The following is a 16,432-nucleotide window of genomic DNA, read 5'->3' as shown; positions in this document are numbered from 1 at the left end:
CATTACGGAACACTCGTTGTAAGATATAACCTCTATGAATAAATTCTCAAAACAAATGTTTTAGTTTTTTTACTCATTTTTGACAAATACTCTAAAAATACATATCAAGTGCTGTCATTATGGAACACTCGTTGTAAGAAATTACCTCTATGAATAAATTCTCAAAACAAATGTTTTAGTTTTTTTGCTAATTTTTGACAAATGTTCTAAAAATACATATCAAGTGCAGTCATTATGGAACACTCGTTATAAGAAATTACCTCTATGAATAAATTCTCAAGACAAATGTTTTAGTTTTTTTACTCATTTTTGTCAAATGTTTTAAAAATACATATCAAGTGGGGTCATTATGGAACACTCGTTATAAGAAATAACCTCTATGAATAAATTCTCAAAACAAACGTTTTGGTTTTTTTACTTATTTTTGGCAAATGTTCTAAAAGTACATTCAAGTGCGGTCATTATGGAACACAGTTTGTAAGAAATCTTCAATTATACTTTCTGACAGTTGATACAGTTAAATCTTCAATAAAAAATTTTTAGAAAACTGTAAATGCACATTCATTATATGGCATATGCAAATTTGTCGCTCACTCTCAGAAAACTCGGTTTATCGTCAAAAGATAATATTGGTATTTTGAACCATAATATCTTGCAAAATTGTTGCACCCTTTTAAGGTGTGAAATCGATGACGGTATCAATTAAATTTAAGAAAGACGACAATGTGGCTCAACTTGAGCGCCATGTTAAGGTTGCAGGAAATTTTTATTATGGTTAAAACATTGTATCAGTTATCAAGTTTTAGAAAAATGATATTATGGCTCACTGGAGCCCCATATTAAGGTAATATAACGTTCGTATTATGTTATGGTTTAAACGTAGTATCAGCTAATCAAGTTGAAAATTTATGATATGGCTCAACTTGAACACCGAGTACCATATTAAGGTTACAGCAAATGGGTATCATGTTTTGGTTCAAACACACTATCGGTTAATGAAGTTTAAGAACTGCGATAATATAACTCAACATTAGCATGATATTAAGGTAACAAATTTGAACGATGTAGTGGTTCAACATGCTCCGATCCGGAGAAAAAACTTCTGGTAAAATTACCGTTCTATATGGTAGTGACATTTCTGGATAAAAGGGAAAAAAAACAAACATAATTTTGGTGAATAAGACCAAAATGTATGGTATTCAAACATATGATTTGATAATTTTTCAGTTCATGTGGTAACGTTTACCGGAAATTCTGGTTTTCAAAATTATAGTTCTTATTATCATGCAGTTAGTAAAAAGTAAAAAAAAAAAAAAAAAATTTAAATTTATACGTATGAATAGTTTTTAGGCCATGTTCTGAGGTAATGTTAATAATGATGAATTTACCAAATTTTACAGCATTCATCAAATTTTTTCACATATTATCAGAGCATGTTTTATGGTTAATTTTGCCAAAATCATTCCCAAAGCTCTTTGATAGAAATTACTGTTTTTTGGTATTCCCATAGAGCCAGAAACGTGGCAAATGTTACAATATTCTTTGGTAGTCTTGACCATACCTTTCATCTCTGTAAAGTTATTACCAATTTATAAATTTTGAAAAAATTGATACACTGCTAGCATATATAAATCTTTTTTTAAATGTAGTTTCAGGTAAGCATTTTGAAAACAGTGATGCAATGTTTCAGAAGAATCATCTTCGCTACTTGATGTCTAGCACTGCCGAACAACCTGACAATAGTAGTCGATCATCTGCATTTAGCATTTGGCTGACTATACTGATTGCTGCTCTTGCCGCTGCAATTATGTCATGATCTTCCCTTATTGCAGACTTTTATTCCAATTTATATCAGCTTCCATTTTTTAATGATCGTTAAAGAAAGAAAAATATTTTTACCTAATTTAATGAACTTAAGCTTAAAGATGACTCATTTTACTAATTTTCTGACTTTTTTAATTTTGGTCAAAAGATCATTTAAATTTTTATTAAGTATTCTTTGACTATTAAACAATCCCGAGAAACTAAAGCAGTAAGATATTACTTGATTATTTCACTTGCTTCAAAATTATATAAATTGGAAATAACAGTCAACATGTTACAAGTGGTCAAAAATAGGCCCCATTTTAAGAGTTGCTTGACGGAAATGAGAAGAAACGATGCTAATGTGTTTTCTTTTCCACGTCTGGCAAGTCTTGAAAATGGCCGCCTATTTTTGCGCGCTTGAAACATGTCGACTGTTATTTCAACTCTGTATATTTTCGAAGCGAATGTAGTTTTTTAGTCAAGTAATATTCTTTGATTAGTTTTGAGTTTTTTTTTCAATAACTACATTTTTCTAACTACTCTTGCCTTATACAATGGTCTAAAGCAGTGTTTCCCAAAGTGTGGTACGCGTACCCCCAGGGGTACAGGAACAGTTCAGCGGGGGTACGCTCTCCTATGAAAAGTAGCTTGCGACATATGAAAATTTCAAAAACTTTTATTTAAAAACAAAACTACCCATGAAAATTTACGATTACGTATTTTTCTATTAGCTATTTTTTGGCAGAGTTAACAGTTAATAATTAGTGTTGTTAACAGCCAGGAGTGATTTTTAAATTTTGTGCATTTTTTATAGTAAAAAATACATAAATTTTTTTATTAGGGGTACACTGTGTTACGAAAAATTAAGAAAGGGTACAAAAAATTCATAAGTTTGGGAAACACTGGTCTAAAGCATGCATTTAAAATAATAAAGGCTTCCTTTAAATTATAAATTTTAGAATGATGTAATTGGTTCTCTTACTTTTTAACTCAACTCTATGTAAGCATTTACTTTTCCAGGAAGTTTATGAACGTATTTTCTCTTTTCATTATTTTGAATTAAATTTTTTTACTCAATTTTAGTTTTCCGAATTTTTATCAGCTTCCAATTCTTCTTATAGAATTAATATTTATTAGCTTCTAAGCCTAGATAAATTTTAATGTGTTTTTAAATTTAACTAGGTTTTGTAGCTAATAAATATAAACAATCGAAAACTTTTTATTAAACCGTATCATTGATTTTTTTTTTTTAGCTTGTTATAGTCAATGTAAAGCAATAATTTTTACACTTTAAACTGATCTGTTTTAAAATTTTAGTATGCCGATTTCAGACTTGCTTAGCTGAAATTTTTGAAAAAAAAAATATTAATAGAAAAAGTCTTTATAAAAAAAAGATTATTAGGTATTTTTTTTCCCTTTTTTTTTGAAACGGAAATGAAAAAAAAAAAAAAAAAAAGGGAATCGTTGAACTTCTAAATCTTTATAAGTGTAGTTATTTAAATTTTTGTCTCTTACATGCTTACTTTGCTAGTCAAGGAAATATTTTATTGACTGACGAACTTGATAGAAAAGATTTTTTTTTTCAAATGAATGTAAACTGTTCAGTATTAACTATTGTATTTTGTTCTCAGCTTTTAATATATTAAATTGTTTTCTGTCTCAAAATAAATACATTAGTTGAACAAATCAAAACCCTAGTGTACTTTATAACTTTGTTTTGCGTGTATCAAAAATTAACATTTTTTGAATGTACATTTTACTCGTTTCTAAAACTATTTATTATTTTTTAAATTACATTTCCAGTTTTAACAATATAATGTGTGGTTTAATGTGTGACGTTTTATGTGACTTATTAATTTTATTATATTTAGTTTGACAACTGCCTTTAATTTAAAAACTTTTTAATTGTGATTATCGTTATATATTATAAAATAGGCATTAAAGAGTTAAATTGTCTTATGTCTTAAACAAATAAAATAGTTGAACAAATCAAAACGTAAATCTGTACTTTTGCTGTGTGCTTAACAAATTTAAATTTTTTATAAACAATATTAATTTATTTCCTATTTAAAATTATATAAATTTTTTTGTGTTACTTTTCCAGTATTAACAATATAATGTGTGACGTTTTTTGTGACTTATTAATTTTATTGTGTTTAGTTTGACAGCTGCCTTTAACTTTATAGTTTTTTAATAATGATTATCGTTATTTAATATAAAATAGGCATTAAAGAGTTAAATTGTCTTATGTCTCAAACAAATAAAATAGTTGAACAAATCAAAACGTAAATGTGTACTTTTTATGTTTGCTTAACAAATTTACTTTTTTGTAAACAATATTTATTTATTTCACTTGTATTTCAAATTATATACATTTTCTTGTGCTACCTTTCCAGTATTAACTATTATAACTTAGGTGACATGTTGTTTTTGTGCCTTATTTATTTAAATCTCCTACAACTGCCTTTTAGTTATAACATGTTATTATGGTTCATGTTATATTACATTTGTTAATAACGTTTGCTGTGTGTTAAAAAAAATAAAATATATCTATTCACTTTTTTTGCCATGCCCTTTTTTGTTAAGATGATGAAAGAAAATAATGAAAGAAATTCAATACATTTAATAAGCATAAACATCAACCAATAAATATAAACGTTTTATTATAATTTTTACGTATCATAACGCCGCATGCACATGCTCACAATGTGGCTTCTAACGTATATGTCTCATAACGTGGTCATGTATAGAGAGACCATGTGTTTCAAACTTTAAAATAAACCTTTTTTAAATTGGTTTTTGGAAGATCATGAAAAATGGCATCGGTGCGGGTCATGTGATTAAGACATAAATTCCTAAAATTTGACATCTTGAACATATGGAATTATCACGTTAATAAAATAAAGTGTTCGAAACATAAATACAAATTTTCAATAATAATTGGAGAAAAGTGCATTTAGCAATATTACAAGAAATAAATACAACTATCTTAGACATTTTCTGAACATTGTTAGGTGACCAATTCTAGAGCAATAGTTCAAGGTAATTCTTATCTCTAATCGAGGCATTAATTCCTAGAATTTTACGTCTTAAACGTATGGAATTGTCGCATTTATTCTAAATAATAAAATAAAGTGTTCGAAACCCAAATACAAAATTTGAATTATATTTGGAGAAAAGGGCATCTCGCGATATTAAAGGAAATAAATACAACCATCTTAGACATTTTCTGAACATTGTTTCTTAGGTAACCAATTTTACAGCAACAGTTTAATACAAGGCAATTCTTATCTCTAATCGAGGCATTAATTCCTAGAATTTTACGTCCTAAACGTATGGAATTGTCGCATTTATTCTAAATAATAAAATAAAGTGTTCGAAACCTAAATACAAAATTTGAATTATATTTGGAGAAAAGGGCATCTCGCGATATTAAAAGAAATAGATACAGCCATCTTAGACATTTTCTGAACATTGTTTTTTAGGCAACCAATTCTAGAGCAACAGTTTAATACAAGGTAACTCTTATCTCTGATCGAGGCATAAATTCCTAAAATTTGATGTCTTGAACACCATTCCAAATTTTTAAAAAAATGGAAAAAACTTGCATTTTAGGAAAGGTCTGGACTCTATGGATCTTCTCTTGGCAACGTTAACTGCTGCTAACTTTTTTTTAACGAATGCTATTTTTCTTCTTCTTTCTTTTTGAATTCAGCAGAGGGGATAAAAGGGTTAAAACTCCAGTCGTATGTACCTCGCAGTAAAATTAGAGATAAAACTAACAGTATTCTTATATTTTCACATAGCCATTTATTTCATCAAAACTCGATCAAACCCAGTGAATATTCTCGCTGCAGTCGACATTCCATTATATCCACGTCATTTTCGTTCGGAATATATCGATATTTTGTATCGGCTCTTTTCTCCTTTCGACTACCATTTACAGCAAAGGCTGTTCGGTCATTTTTTTCCCCTGTCCGCGAATTGAGAATTTTGTATAGGATCTGAACGAAACCGTGAATCGTGAAATTTTAGCGATTGAATGAGGAAGTTCTTTTTTATTGTATGGCTATTCTCTGTTTTTCTCTTCATACTTTTTGCCATTTATTTCAGTTGAGAGGAAATAAGTTATCGATTTGAGCAACAGAATATCGAATGATTGGTTTCAATTCAAGATTGTCCAATCTTCTTTGCTTTTAAGAACGGTTTCACTTTCTTTTTAGCTCAATCCTATGGAGATTTATTGGAAATATCCGATTTGCGTCCTTATATGCATTTTCAAACATATTTGAGATAGTTGGAATGTTTGGTTAAATGGTTATTTTAAAAAAAGATAAATCATTCTCTTGAAAAGAATTGTATCAGTATTTTGACTCATTTACATTTTGCTTAAATCTACTTTTTAAATGGTTAAATCTAATCTCAAATGATGTTTTGTTAAAAAGAAATGAAACGATTGCTTTTAATATTTTAAGGTAAGATATTGATTTAATCTCCTACTGTTTTACTCATTCTGTTTATTTTTTAATTTTTTTTTTTTTAATATAAACCGCTGAAACAAAATAAAGTGTTTTTCTTCCATAGCATGCATTTCATAGATCTTGCACGAACTCTTTCGGACCCAATATGTCCCCATCACAAATTTTTGTGACAAATCTTCACTGATTCCTGTCAGATTTATAAGTGAATGTATAAATGTTACGGTGAAACATCGAAATCTGGAGAATGTTGACATTTACCGGTGAATGTCAACATTCACGTAGTCGCTTGGTGTATGTCCGAAGTATTTGCTAAATACCCTTATTTCTGACTCTCACCGGTGAATGTCAAAATATTTGTTATATCCAATTTTATATTTATTCGTTAATATTATTATATTTATATTTATTCGATATTTTAATACTTACTGACGATAGATTAGAAGAAACATCAGTATTTGGAAATCGGGCAAATATATACCGGGCAATGGCACTTGACCTTAAAAAAACTTCAGTGAAGGGTATACCGGGCAAATGTATACCGGGCAGTGGCACTAAACCTTAAAAAACATCAGTGTAGGGTTAAAATATCGAATAAATGCAATTATATCCACGAATAAATTCATATCAAATCGAATGTAATAAATATTTTGGACATTCACCAAAGCATATCTGATTGTCGACATACACCGGTGAGGGTCCGTGTGATGCCACAATTGGCATTACATATTTATTTTCTATCCTTTTAAAATATCTTTCATTACTTAAGCTTTTTTTTATTAATAGAAGAATTATATTTAAAATAAATCAAAAACTTAATCTTTTTAAACGAACATAAAATATTTATTTCTTCTCTTCTAGATCAATGTAACGGATACTTTTTTTATTTCAATAATAATGCAGACTTATAAATTCACTGTCGCCTCTAATCGAAAACAAAAATCTATTTATAACTTTTTAGTCTAAATTTCCAACTGCTTAATGTTTCGGTTGCATGGTTGCAATAATTCTCATAAATTTGTTGGCGACTCGTGATCGCCAAGGTGTTCTTTTAAACCCATGTTGATATGCTAGTTGGCTTTGTTTTGGCTATGATATATAATGATAAAATCGCCAAATTATGGATCTCCTACCCATACTTTCTACGTCCGTTGGGAATAATTATATTCACTTGGAATTCAAAATTTGTGGTGACTAGGAGTCCCCTTTGGGGGGTTCCTGTCCCAGTCATCCTAACGGTTCAAAAAGATATGCAATCGTAACAAAAACTTCTTAATGTGGGAGTTATATTTCCTTGATCCCTTCAAAGGATTTATTTTTGATAATTGGTAATTATCATGATGATTTGTATTGATGGCCATTCTATACAGTCTTCAAGAAATATTGCTTAATAAATAGGATTTTCATATTCACGATTCATGTTAATTTCCTGGATTCATGTTAATTTCCTGTTTCATCCATTTACTTTTATTAATGGCCTAAATGAACATTCATGTATAACACTATACGATAATTGGCGGCTACTGACGGAGACACAAAGCTTCCGTCACAGTCCGAATGTACAAGAATGTAATGAAATATTCGATCTTTCACCGACGTATTTGGTGTTTGCCGACATTCACCGGTGAAAGTCAACAACCACCGATTTCGGTCTTTCGCCGTGACATAAACAAATTATAGTAAAAATCATTTGTAAAGATGATTCAATAAATACACATCTCAACTAAAGAAATATCGTTTAAGTGTGTCATGTGTTTGTTTTGATGATTGGTTTTATATTGTAAATTGTGTTCATGAAAAGTTACTTCGAGAACTAATCGAACCCGAGAAAAAAAAATTTGCCATGACAAATTGCGTCTAGGACTTTCTACGGATAACGACAAAATATACAGCGTCAGTCTGTCTATTCAATTAACTGTAAAATTAACGGTTAGAAACATTTCTTTACCTTTACGGGTTTGCAACCATTTACAACTAGTATTGTTTAAAAACCATTAAAATGAAATTTAACTGGACATTGGAGTTAGGAGTTTGATTAGATAATATAGATTTTAGAGTTAGATTGTGGTTGAATTGTATTTTATCAAGTAAACCATGGAATGTAGCTTAATTTGTTTATCAAGTGATGCCATCTATCGTGAGAAATGGGAAATACTTCACCTTTTTGTGGTAAATAGCTCTTAGGTGTAATCATCTATGCGCAAATACGAGTTTCTTATTTCAATAGTCCAAGGTTACTAATTGAGGAGTGCAGGACACTGTAAATCCGTCACGCGTTGAAGGAATGGAGGAAATATTGTGGTGACAATTCTGGGATTCGAAACCCCATTCAGCTGGTTATGAGATTTACAGATGATCTATCTCTGTTAAAGTATGTACCCAGCTGCAAAGAGGAAAATAGTTTCTTAAGTTGTTCATCACACATTAAAATAAGATTAATCACAAGCGATGATGGAAAATAAAAATATAAATTCGCAATTTTTGCTATTTGTATCCTTAGCCGATTTGGCGCTGATATAATTCTAGTTGTTTAACCGTAATAGGTGAAAACAGTCAATAAACGATTTTCTCACAGTTAATAGTTTGAATACCATATTTTATGGTTACTTGACTGTTTTCGTGGAATACGGTAAAATTGAAATTTTGATACTGTAATTTTGAAAAAAGTAAAGGTGGTACGAACGGGATAAAAGTAATAAGATTAGTTAATTAATTCGAAAATTATTAACTATTAAACTAGGTTAAGCTTGTAGGGAAAGAAAATACCATGTTTAGGTAAGCTGTGTCCCGCTAAAGCTCAACTACAGAGTTAAAATTCAGGGTGGTAAAAGAGGCATTTTTATTTGCAAACTTAATTCAAATTTTTTTTTGAAAGTTACAATTTGCTCGAAAATAATGAAAAATTTAAAATGCTAAGAACCATTTCCTAATTGAATGGTTATAAGTTTCGTCAACGAGCAAAAATATGTCTTTATTTCTTTTCATTGAGTAACACATTCTGTGTTCTTTAGGTTGAATATTATTTAGGTTCAGATGATTATTTTTCAAATTCATTTAATAGTAAATTTCGTTAAAATTAACCTGATAACAAAGTATTCTGATATAAAAATACAATAATTGTATATTTTGAAAACAAAATATTCTGAGTTTTCGCGGAAAATATTCATCTTTAAGGGAAAAGAAAACAATGATGAATAAGAAGCAATTACAATGGTTGGGGAGCGGAGCCTCCTAGTAATTAGAAAAGATACTATCTCCCCTCTATTATTATTTGAGGAAAAATTGTAAGTTTCTATTAAATCTACTACCTTATGTTTCACGTTAATGCTTAAAAGAATGTAACATAACTTACACTCTAGTTAAATTTACACTGTAAGTTTCTAACATTGCACTTTGTAAAATTATGTAGAGAAATAAAGCTTAATACAGGTTAGATAAAGTGGGAAAAGATAGCAGAGGAGAAGGCTGACAGCGAAGCTAAATTTTAAATGTTTCTACATTGTAAATTGCTGAGTTTTAGTCACAGAAATATTGATGTATACCAACATTTATTTTAACAAACTTAATATTTACTGAAATACAAAACGAAAAGTCAATAAATGAAATTGCAATGAACATAGCAACAAGGTAGAAGAGAAAAAAAGAGACTGCAAATAAATTTACTTAGATTCCATTGAAAAAAAGAAAGGTATATATAAAACTAAAGAAGTATAATTTGATCTTACCATAGAAATAGTAAATGAATATTAAAAAAAGAAAATTAAAATAATTTTGCTAGTTTTAGAAAAGAAAGTAAATAGAATATTCTTACCTTGTTAAAACGTTATTTTCTTAGAATGCAGAAAATCTGACAATTTTGAAATGGCTGCCTAATCTACAAATAGAACATCCATTTGACAACTAAACAGAAATAATTTGATACAGTAATTCTGCCGTGCAATTGAAAAAACAACGAAAATGATTCATGACAGATTTTAAAAAAAGTGGTTTAGCAACTCTTTTTTTATTACTACACTGTTAGAATTTTCATTCTAAAATTTTGGTAAAAAAAACAGCAGCAGTCTGTCCATCCAATTAACCGTAAAATTTACGGTAAAGAACATTTTTTACCTTTACGGTTTTGAAACCGTTACTAACTAGTATGGTTAAAAAAACATGAATATAAAATTATACGGACAACTAAATTATGTATTTTCCAACCATTTACAACTAGCATGGTTTCAAAAACATAAAAATAATTAACTGGGCATTGGAGCTAGGCTTTTCGTTAGGTAATGGCCATTGGAGTTAGATTGTAGTTAATCAAGACGAAATATTGTGGTGTCAACACTGGAACTCGAACTCCGAGCCTCTGGAATATATATACCCAGCTGGATGGAACTAATTAGCTTCATTAGGTGGACCTAGTTGGTGCGATAAAACTCTGCTTGTTAAATTGTATTAGAAAGCAGTTAATAAAATGTTTTTTTCACAGTTAACAGTTTGAATACCATCTTATTTAACGTTATTCAGCTGTTTTGTTTGAATATAGTAAACAAAATACTGAAAAAAATTTTTATTTAACCATTTTGTCGGTGAAATTTGTCACAGTGTAAAATAAAAGTTTAGAAAATAGACATGAAAAATTATTTTTGTAAAAAAATTTTTATGAAGAATTTTTTTAGCAATAAGTAGTTTATCTCGCAAAAATACCGAATATATAAAAATCTCAGTTTTCAATATTCTGTCGACTACGTTAATTATTCCACTACATGGCAGAATTTAGTTAACATAGAGGAAAAAAAGTTCTAATTTTTCAAACTGTTAAACTGTTTTATTTTTATCAAAAAAGAATTTTGAAACTGTATATTAGATAAACTGGGCTATAATATAAAACAATTTCCTCCACTACAGAAATGAATACTGTAATTTGAATTATTTTCAATTAACAGTTGGTTTAATTGCAGTTAAATAAGAAGCAAAGAGGGTTAGGACCAAGCATTAAGAAGGTTATAGACATAAAATTATATCTGACTTATTAAAAAAGATTGTTTCAAACTCCTTTTTTTAAAAAACATTCCAATTTCTAAGTATCTATATTTACTAAACACTTTTTAAGCATTAAAATTAAATTACTATATGTTTTAACTTAAAATTTTGTTTCAGTAAATAAAATTAATTAAATTAATACGAAATTAAAACTACGCGTTTTTTTTTAAAAAAATACTTAGGCAGGGTATTGTCATTCATCTTGACATATATTAAGGCAATTTAAAATCAGATAAAAAAAATTGTGTTTAAAAATGATTGATTTTACTTAATAAAATTCATCACAAGGAATTATATAACAAATGGGTGTTCAATAATCAATAATCTTTTGCTTATAATGGTTCCCTTAGGAAAACAGGCAAACGATTTTTCACTGAGCGAAATGCTGATTAAATTGTTAAAGGTGACAAAGGGCAATCGAAACTTTATCGAGCTAAAACCAATACACCAACAGTCTTGATTAATGGATCATTGGAGGACATGAAACTTCAGATTTGGTAGAACAAATTATAAAAAATGAAACAAAGCATCAAAAATACTCGAAACCAAAAATGTGACTGTATCGATTTCATCTTTATCATAAGGGAGCAGTAAATTAAATCTCTTTTTAGTTTTGTCCATTTTTTTCATTAGTATCTCACTCTCTTTATAGGTTAAGTCTAGGTTATATGGCCACAGAGAAGAGATGGCCAGTTTTAATATCTCCGATTTTTTTTATAAATTGCAATTTGGACAAAGTATTGCTTTTCGTGATGACAAAAAGCATGTAAAGTTTTAATGCTCATGTTATTTAAGAGTCAAATATTTTTCGTGAATTCCGTTGTAGTTTTAAAAGTAGGTTATATTTTTTCTAACTAGTTGGACCTTGTAAGCAAAAATATAGTCAAAGGTTTGTTCCTGAGTAAAAAACAGATAACTATTATAGTGGAGTCACGCCATAAATTCGGTGGCCACCTTATCATCAAATTTAGGAGACATTGGCTACATAAAAATCGATGAGCGATTGTCATTTCTTATTAATACATACTGACATATCAAGGATTTTAGGGTCCTTAAAATTTTTAAAAATAGGTAGGAAAAGTAAGAATATAAAATGTATCTTCGCCACTGCAACATATCTCGAAACAAAGAAATCAAGTTATGAAATATTTGGGTTCTTTAATTATTTTTATTTGATTTGGTTTTGTTTCATAATTTTAAGGTGAAAGCTAATAAAAAAGAAATCTTCAGCTTTTTCATTACAATCTGTAAAACACTTTTCTAAATTTTTGAGGACCACACAAACCCTGCATATTACATTCGGATTCTATAGATGTAACATATTATCCGATCTAACACTTTAACCTGCTTGAGAGAACCCTACATATCATCCGAAGAATACAATACCATAAATGATGACTGGAAGAGTTGTATAAGTTTCATACAATGGCTCCGTGAAATATGTACTGTACAGTGAGCAAAAAAAGATATCACCCTTAATTATTTTTTGATCTAATGATCGGATTTTCAAAAACATTTGAAATAAAAAATAAAAATAAAATAAACAAATGAATAAATAAAAATGTACTGCTTTAAATTTTTTAAAAAATTTGACGAATTATATATTGGGAGGACAAATTAGTTTGGTCCGTTTTTTTTGTGGTCAAAAGTGCATTTATTTCAGAACAAAATGAATGAGCAGATTAATTAAAGTATTGTCCACTACTTTTTTCCACCTCTTAGGTAATTTTCGTATTCCATCGCGAAAAAATATCTCGTCTTTTGAGGCGATCCAAGTTAGGAGCCAATATTCGATTTCTGTGAAAGAAGTGGACCGGTGACCTGAAAAATCGCGCTGCATCTGCCGGAACAACCACTAATTGGAAGGAGCAATGTCCGGCGAATACGGCGGGTGCTGTAAAATATCTCACTTAAACGTTTCCAAGTAATTTTTTACGACTTCTTCGACATGAGGCCAACAGTTATCATGCAGAGGAATAATTTTGTCATGACTTTGCTCGTATTCCAGCCATTTTTCCCGTATTGCACGGCTCAAACGAATTAATTGTAATCTATACCGATCGCCCGTAATAGAATCTCCAGATTGTAGCAGCTCATAGTATACAACACCATTCACCATTCTTGAAACGTCGAAACCATTCCCTACATGATTTATCAGTTGGAACATTGTCACCGTAAACTTCTACAAGCATTCAATGCGCTTCAGCTGCACTTTCCTTCCAATTAAAGCAGAAACATTAAGCCTCCCGCAAATGCTGCCTAGTTACCACAAAATTTGACATATTCAGCAATGTAAAAAGCAGGGTTTTGTATGAAACTCAAACAGATATAAACTGAATATTATTGACAGATATTTAACTTCTCTGAAACCACCGAAACCAGCTGTGACGATGAAACAATCATAACAGTCAGAGCCATCTTTTGAAAACGGGCCGAACTAATTTGTACTCCCAAAATTATTATGCTTTTTTTTCAATCTAAGAACCATAACCTTTATCTTACGTAAAACCAATTTTAATGTCGCATTAAGTATTTTAATTTGATATACTGCATAATTAGATGAACAATCCCCAGAAACTAAAGCGGGAAAATAAAAATTTCATTAACTTCAAATTTTGAGCATTCAAAAATTCATGCCACGTCTAGCGAGCCCTAATAATGGCAATGTTTGAAGCAAATGTTTAGCGCTTAGTGCGCTCAAACGACTAAAGGACTCATTCAGGCTAAAGGATCACGGTAGATAAGTTCCTCTTAAAGAATATGATAAATCTATTGCTACACATTTTTTGCATTTTGGGGATAAATTTAATCTCTATAATGCTAAAATTCTATCCACCCCGTCCACATCAGCTCATTCTGATACCCGGGAATCTTTTTCACTTTCCTTCCAATTAAAGTTCATATGAATGCCGAATCTCTTGTTAACGATATTAGTTTCATACCATCTCTCCATGAAACGTGGCAATGCATTTTGCCCTGATTTGCCTTTACGGGCTATTGCAGTTTTCTAGTTTTAATTTTATTTTCTATTTCACTCTGGGGTACTGAGGTTTATCCAGTTTTATTTTCGACTTCTATTTCTGTTTTGTTGTTGCAACTTCATATTTCTGTTTTATATCACTTCCAGATATTTCAAAATTTTTACGGAATATATTATTTCGTGATTTGCCCTATAACCCTGTATATAATTAAAATAATGCGAATTTAGTTTTATTATAAAATCTTCGTATTTATGGAAGTTAAAAACAACTTAAATACAAATAATGCCTTATAAAAAGTTCATGTGTTTAAATATTAAAATCTTGGAATATATATATATATATATATATATATATATATATATATATATATATATATATATATATATATATATATATATATATATATATATATATATATATATATATATATATATATATATATATATGTATATATATATATATATATATATATATATATATATATATATATATATATATATATATATATATATATATATATGTATATGTATGTATAGTCCCGCAGTAGACTGATCGTTAAGACATGGTTCCCAACTGATCACCGGAGTCAAGCATCACTGGTTGCGATCAGTGTGCGGTTTGGTGATCATTTGGATTAGTCTGCGTAGGGTCCGAGGGTGTGCGGTATTGATCCTCATTAAACTGTTCTACCGTAAAGTGCTCGACTTCGCGTCCAGGTCGTTCGGCTACCGAAGCGGGGGTGCCATCCCGTCTGCAGAGGATCAAAATTGTGATGGCATGTCTTCGGATCATCCTCAGGGATGTTTCTCAGACCGTCGCCAATAGCCCATTGTGCAGCTCTAGTGCGACGTAAATGAACTGCAACAACGAAACAATATATATATATATATATATATATATATATATATATATATATATATATATATATATATATATATATATATATATATATATATATATATATATATATATATATATATATATATATATATATATATATATATGTAATATTGCATTTTCTCTGGAGAGATTCTTAAAATCAATTTAAAAAATACTATAACCAAAAACTAAAATTTTTTTTCAGGATGAATCAGAAAGTTTTTAATACTGTAACATGATATTGTCTATTATATAAAAAATTCGTAACATTGATTTTCTTTTAAAAGTCTTTTAAAAATGATTTTTGAGATTTTTTTTGCATACTGTTTGGATGGAATTGCGGGGAAAAAACAATAAATAGCGATCCATGTATAATTAAAAGAAATTCTGAAACCATAACCGGGAGGCTTTCTTGATACACATTTACATTATTGGAATTTTAAGATTTCATTTATGATACAGTTTTGCAAGCACCCAAATTCACAGCTTATCGCTATTCTTTTCAGAAGAAATAACACCACTGTATTCAATATAAAAAAATTGGAAAGTTATATACTAAAGAAAGTGGATAAATATAAAGATCATTTGTTTTCTAGTTTTCTTATTTAAATTTACTTCTGCGATTTCTCATGCAAAAACGTAATTTATTTTCTTAAAAAAAATAGAATTAATAAAATTTGGGAAAACATATAAAAGGAAAATACCTGAAAATTATTGCAGCTTTTAAAACAAGGAACTTGCAATATTTTTAAAAATGCATTAAAAAATTACTTTAAACGAGCGGAAGGCGTCGAAGGTATTTATTTCATCATTTCTTTCCTACTGACTTGGTGAACTAGAAAGAGATGATGCCTACATATTTATATGGCTGGAATATAAGGGATTCGTCTATGAGATGGTGTTGAAACATTTCCATTTCCACACATATTTTAAAAAAAAATAATACCATAAAAATAATAATATTTAAGCAGTAAATTTTATGAAGATACGTACAAAAAAAATATTTAGAAAGAGTGGAAAAATGTCGTGGGCATTCCTTTTACTGGATGGGTGTTCTAGAAGGAGATGAATGAGGCTAATCTATTAAGTAAGTTTGGTGATCTTTCTTCTTCTACAAGAAAGTCGTCTTACTTATTTACATTTATTTAAGCATTTTCTTTAATATAAGCTTCATTATTTTGCTGCTGTGAAAGGAATTCGTTTTTTTTTTAATAATTTAACATTATAAACCTTTTTTAAAGAATGCAGTTTATTTTTAAA

The 16,432-nt window shown here is 29.2% G+C and overlaps 1 protein-coding gene across 5 annotated transcripts in view; it reads left to right on the top strand.

The window, feature by feature from the left end:
- LOC107453563 (uncharacterized) overlaps positions 1 to 4,368 on the top strand; it is a 29,719-nt gene extending 25,351 nt beyond the window's left edge. For 3 of the 5 annotated variants that reach the window (XM_016070431.4, XM_016070433.4, XM_071186816.2), the window contains exon 5: positions 1,650 to 4,368. In XM_016070431.4, the coding sequence (XP_015925917.2) occupies positions 1,650 to 1,816 (167 nt within the window). In that variant the 3' untranslated portion in view covers positions 1,817 to 4,368. The remainder of the gene's footprint in view (positions 1 to 1,649) is intronic. The other 2 variants (XR_015429342.1, XR_015429343.1) reach the window with 1 other exon arrangement.
- The last annotated feature ends 12,064 nt before the right edge of the window (positions 4,369 to 16,432 follow it).

This window comes from Parasteatoda tepidariorum, chromosome 9 (assembly GCF_982258835.1).
Source record: "Parasteatoda tepidariorum strain Cologne lab strain chromosome 9, Ptep-v5.0, whole genome shotgun sequence".
Classification (NCBI taxonomy): Eukaryota; Metazoa; Arthropoda; class Arachnida; order Araneae; family Theridiidae; genus Parasteatoda; species Parasteatoda tepidariorum.
Note: the sequence above shows the minus strand (reverse complement) of the source record. Positions and strands in the feature narration are given on the sequence as shown.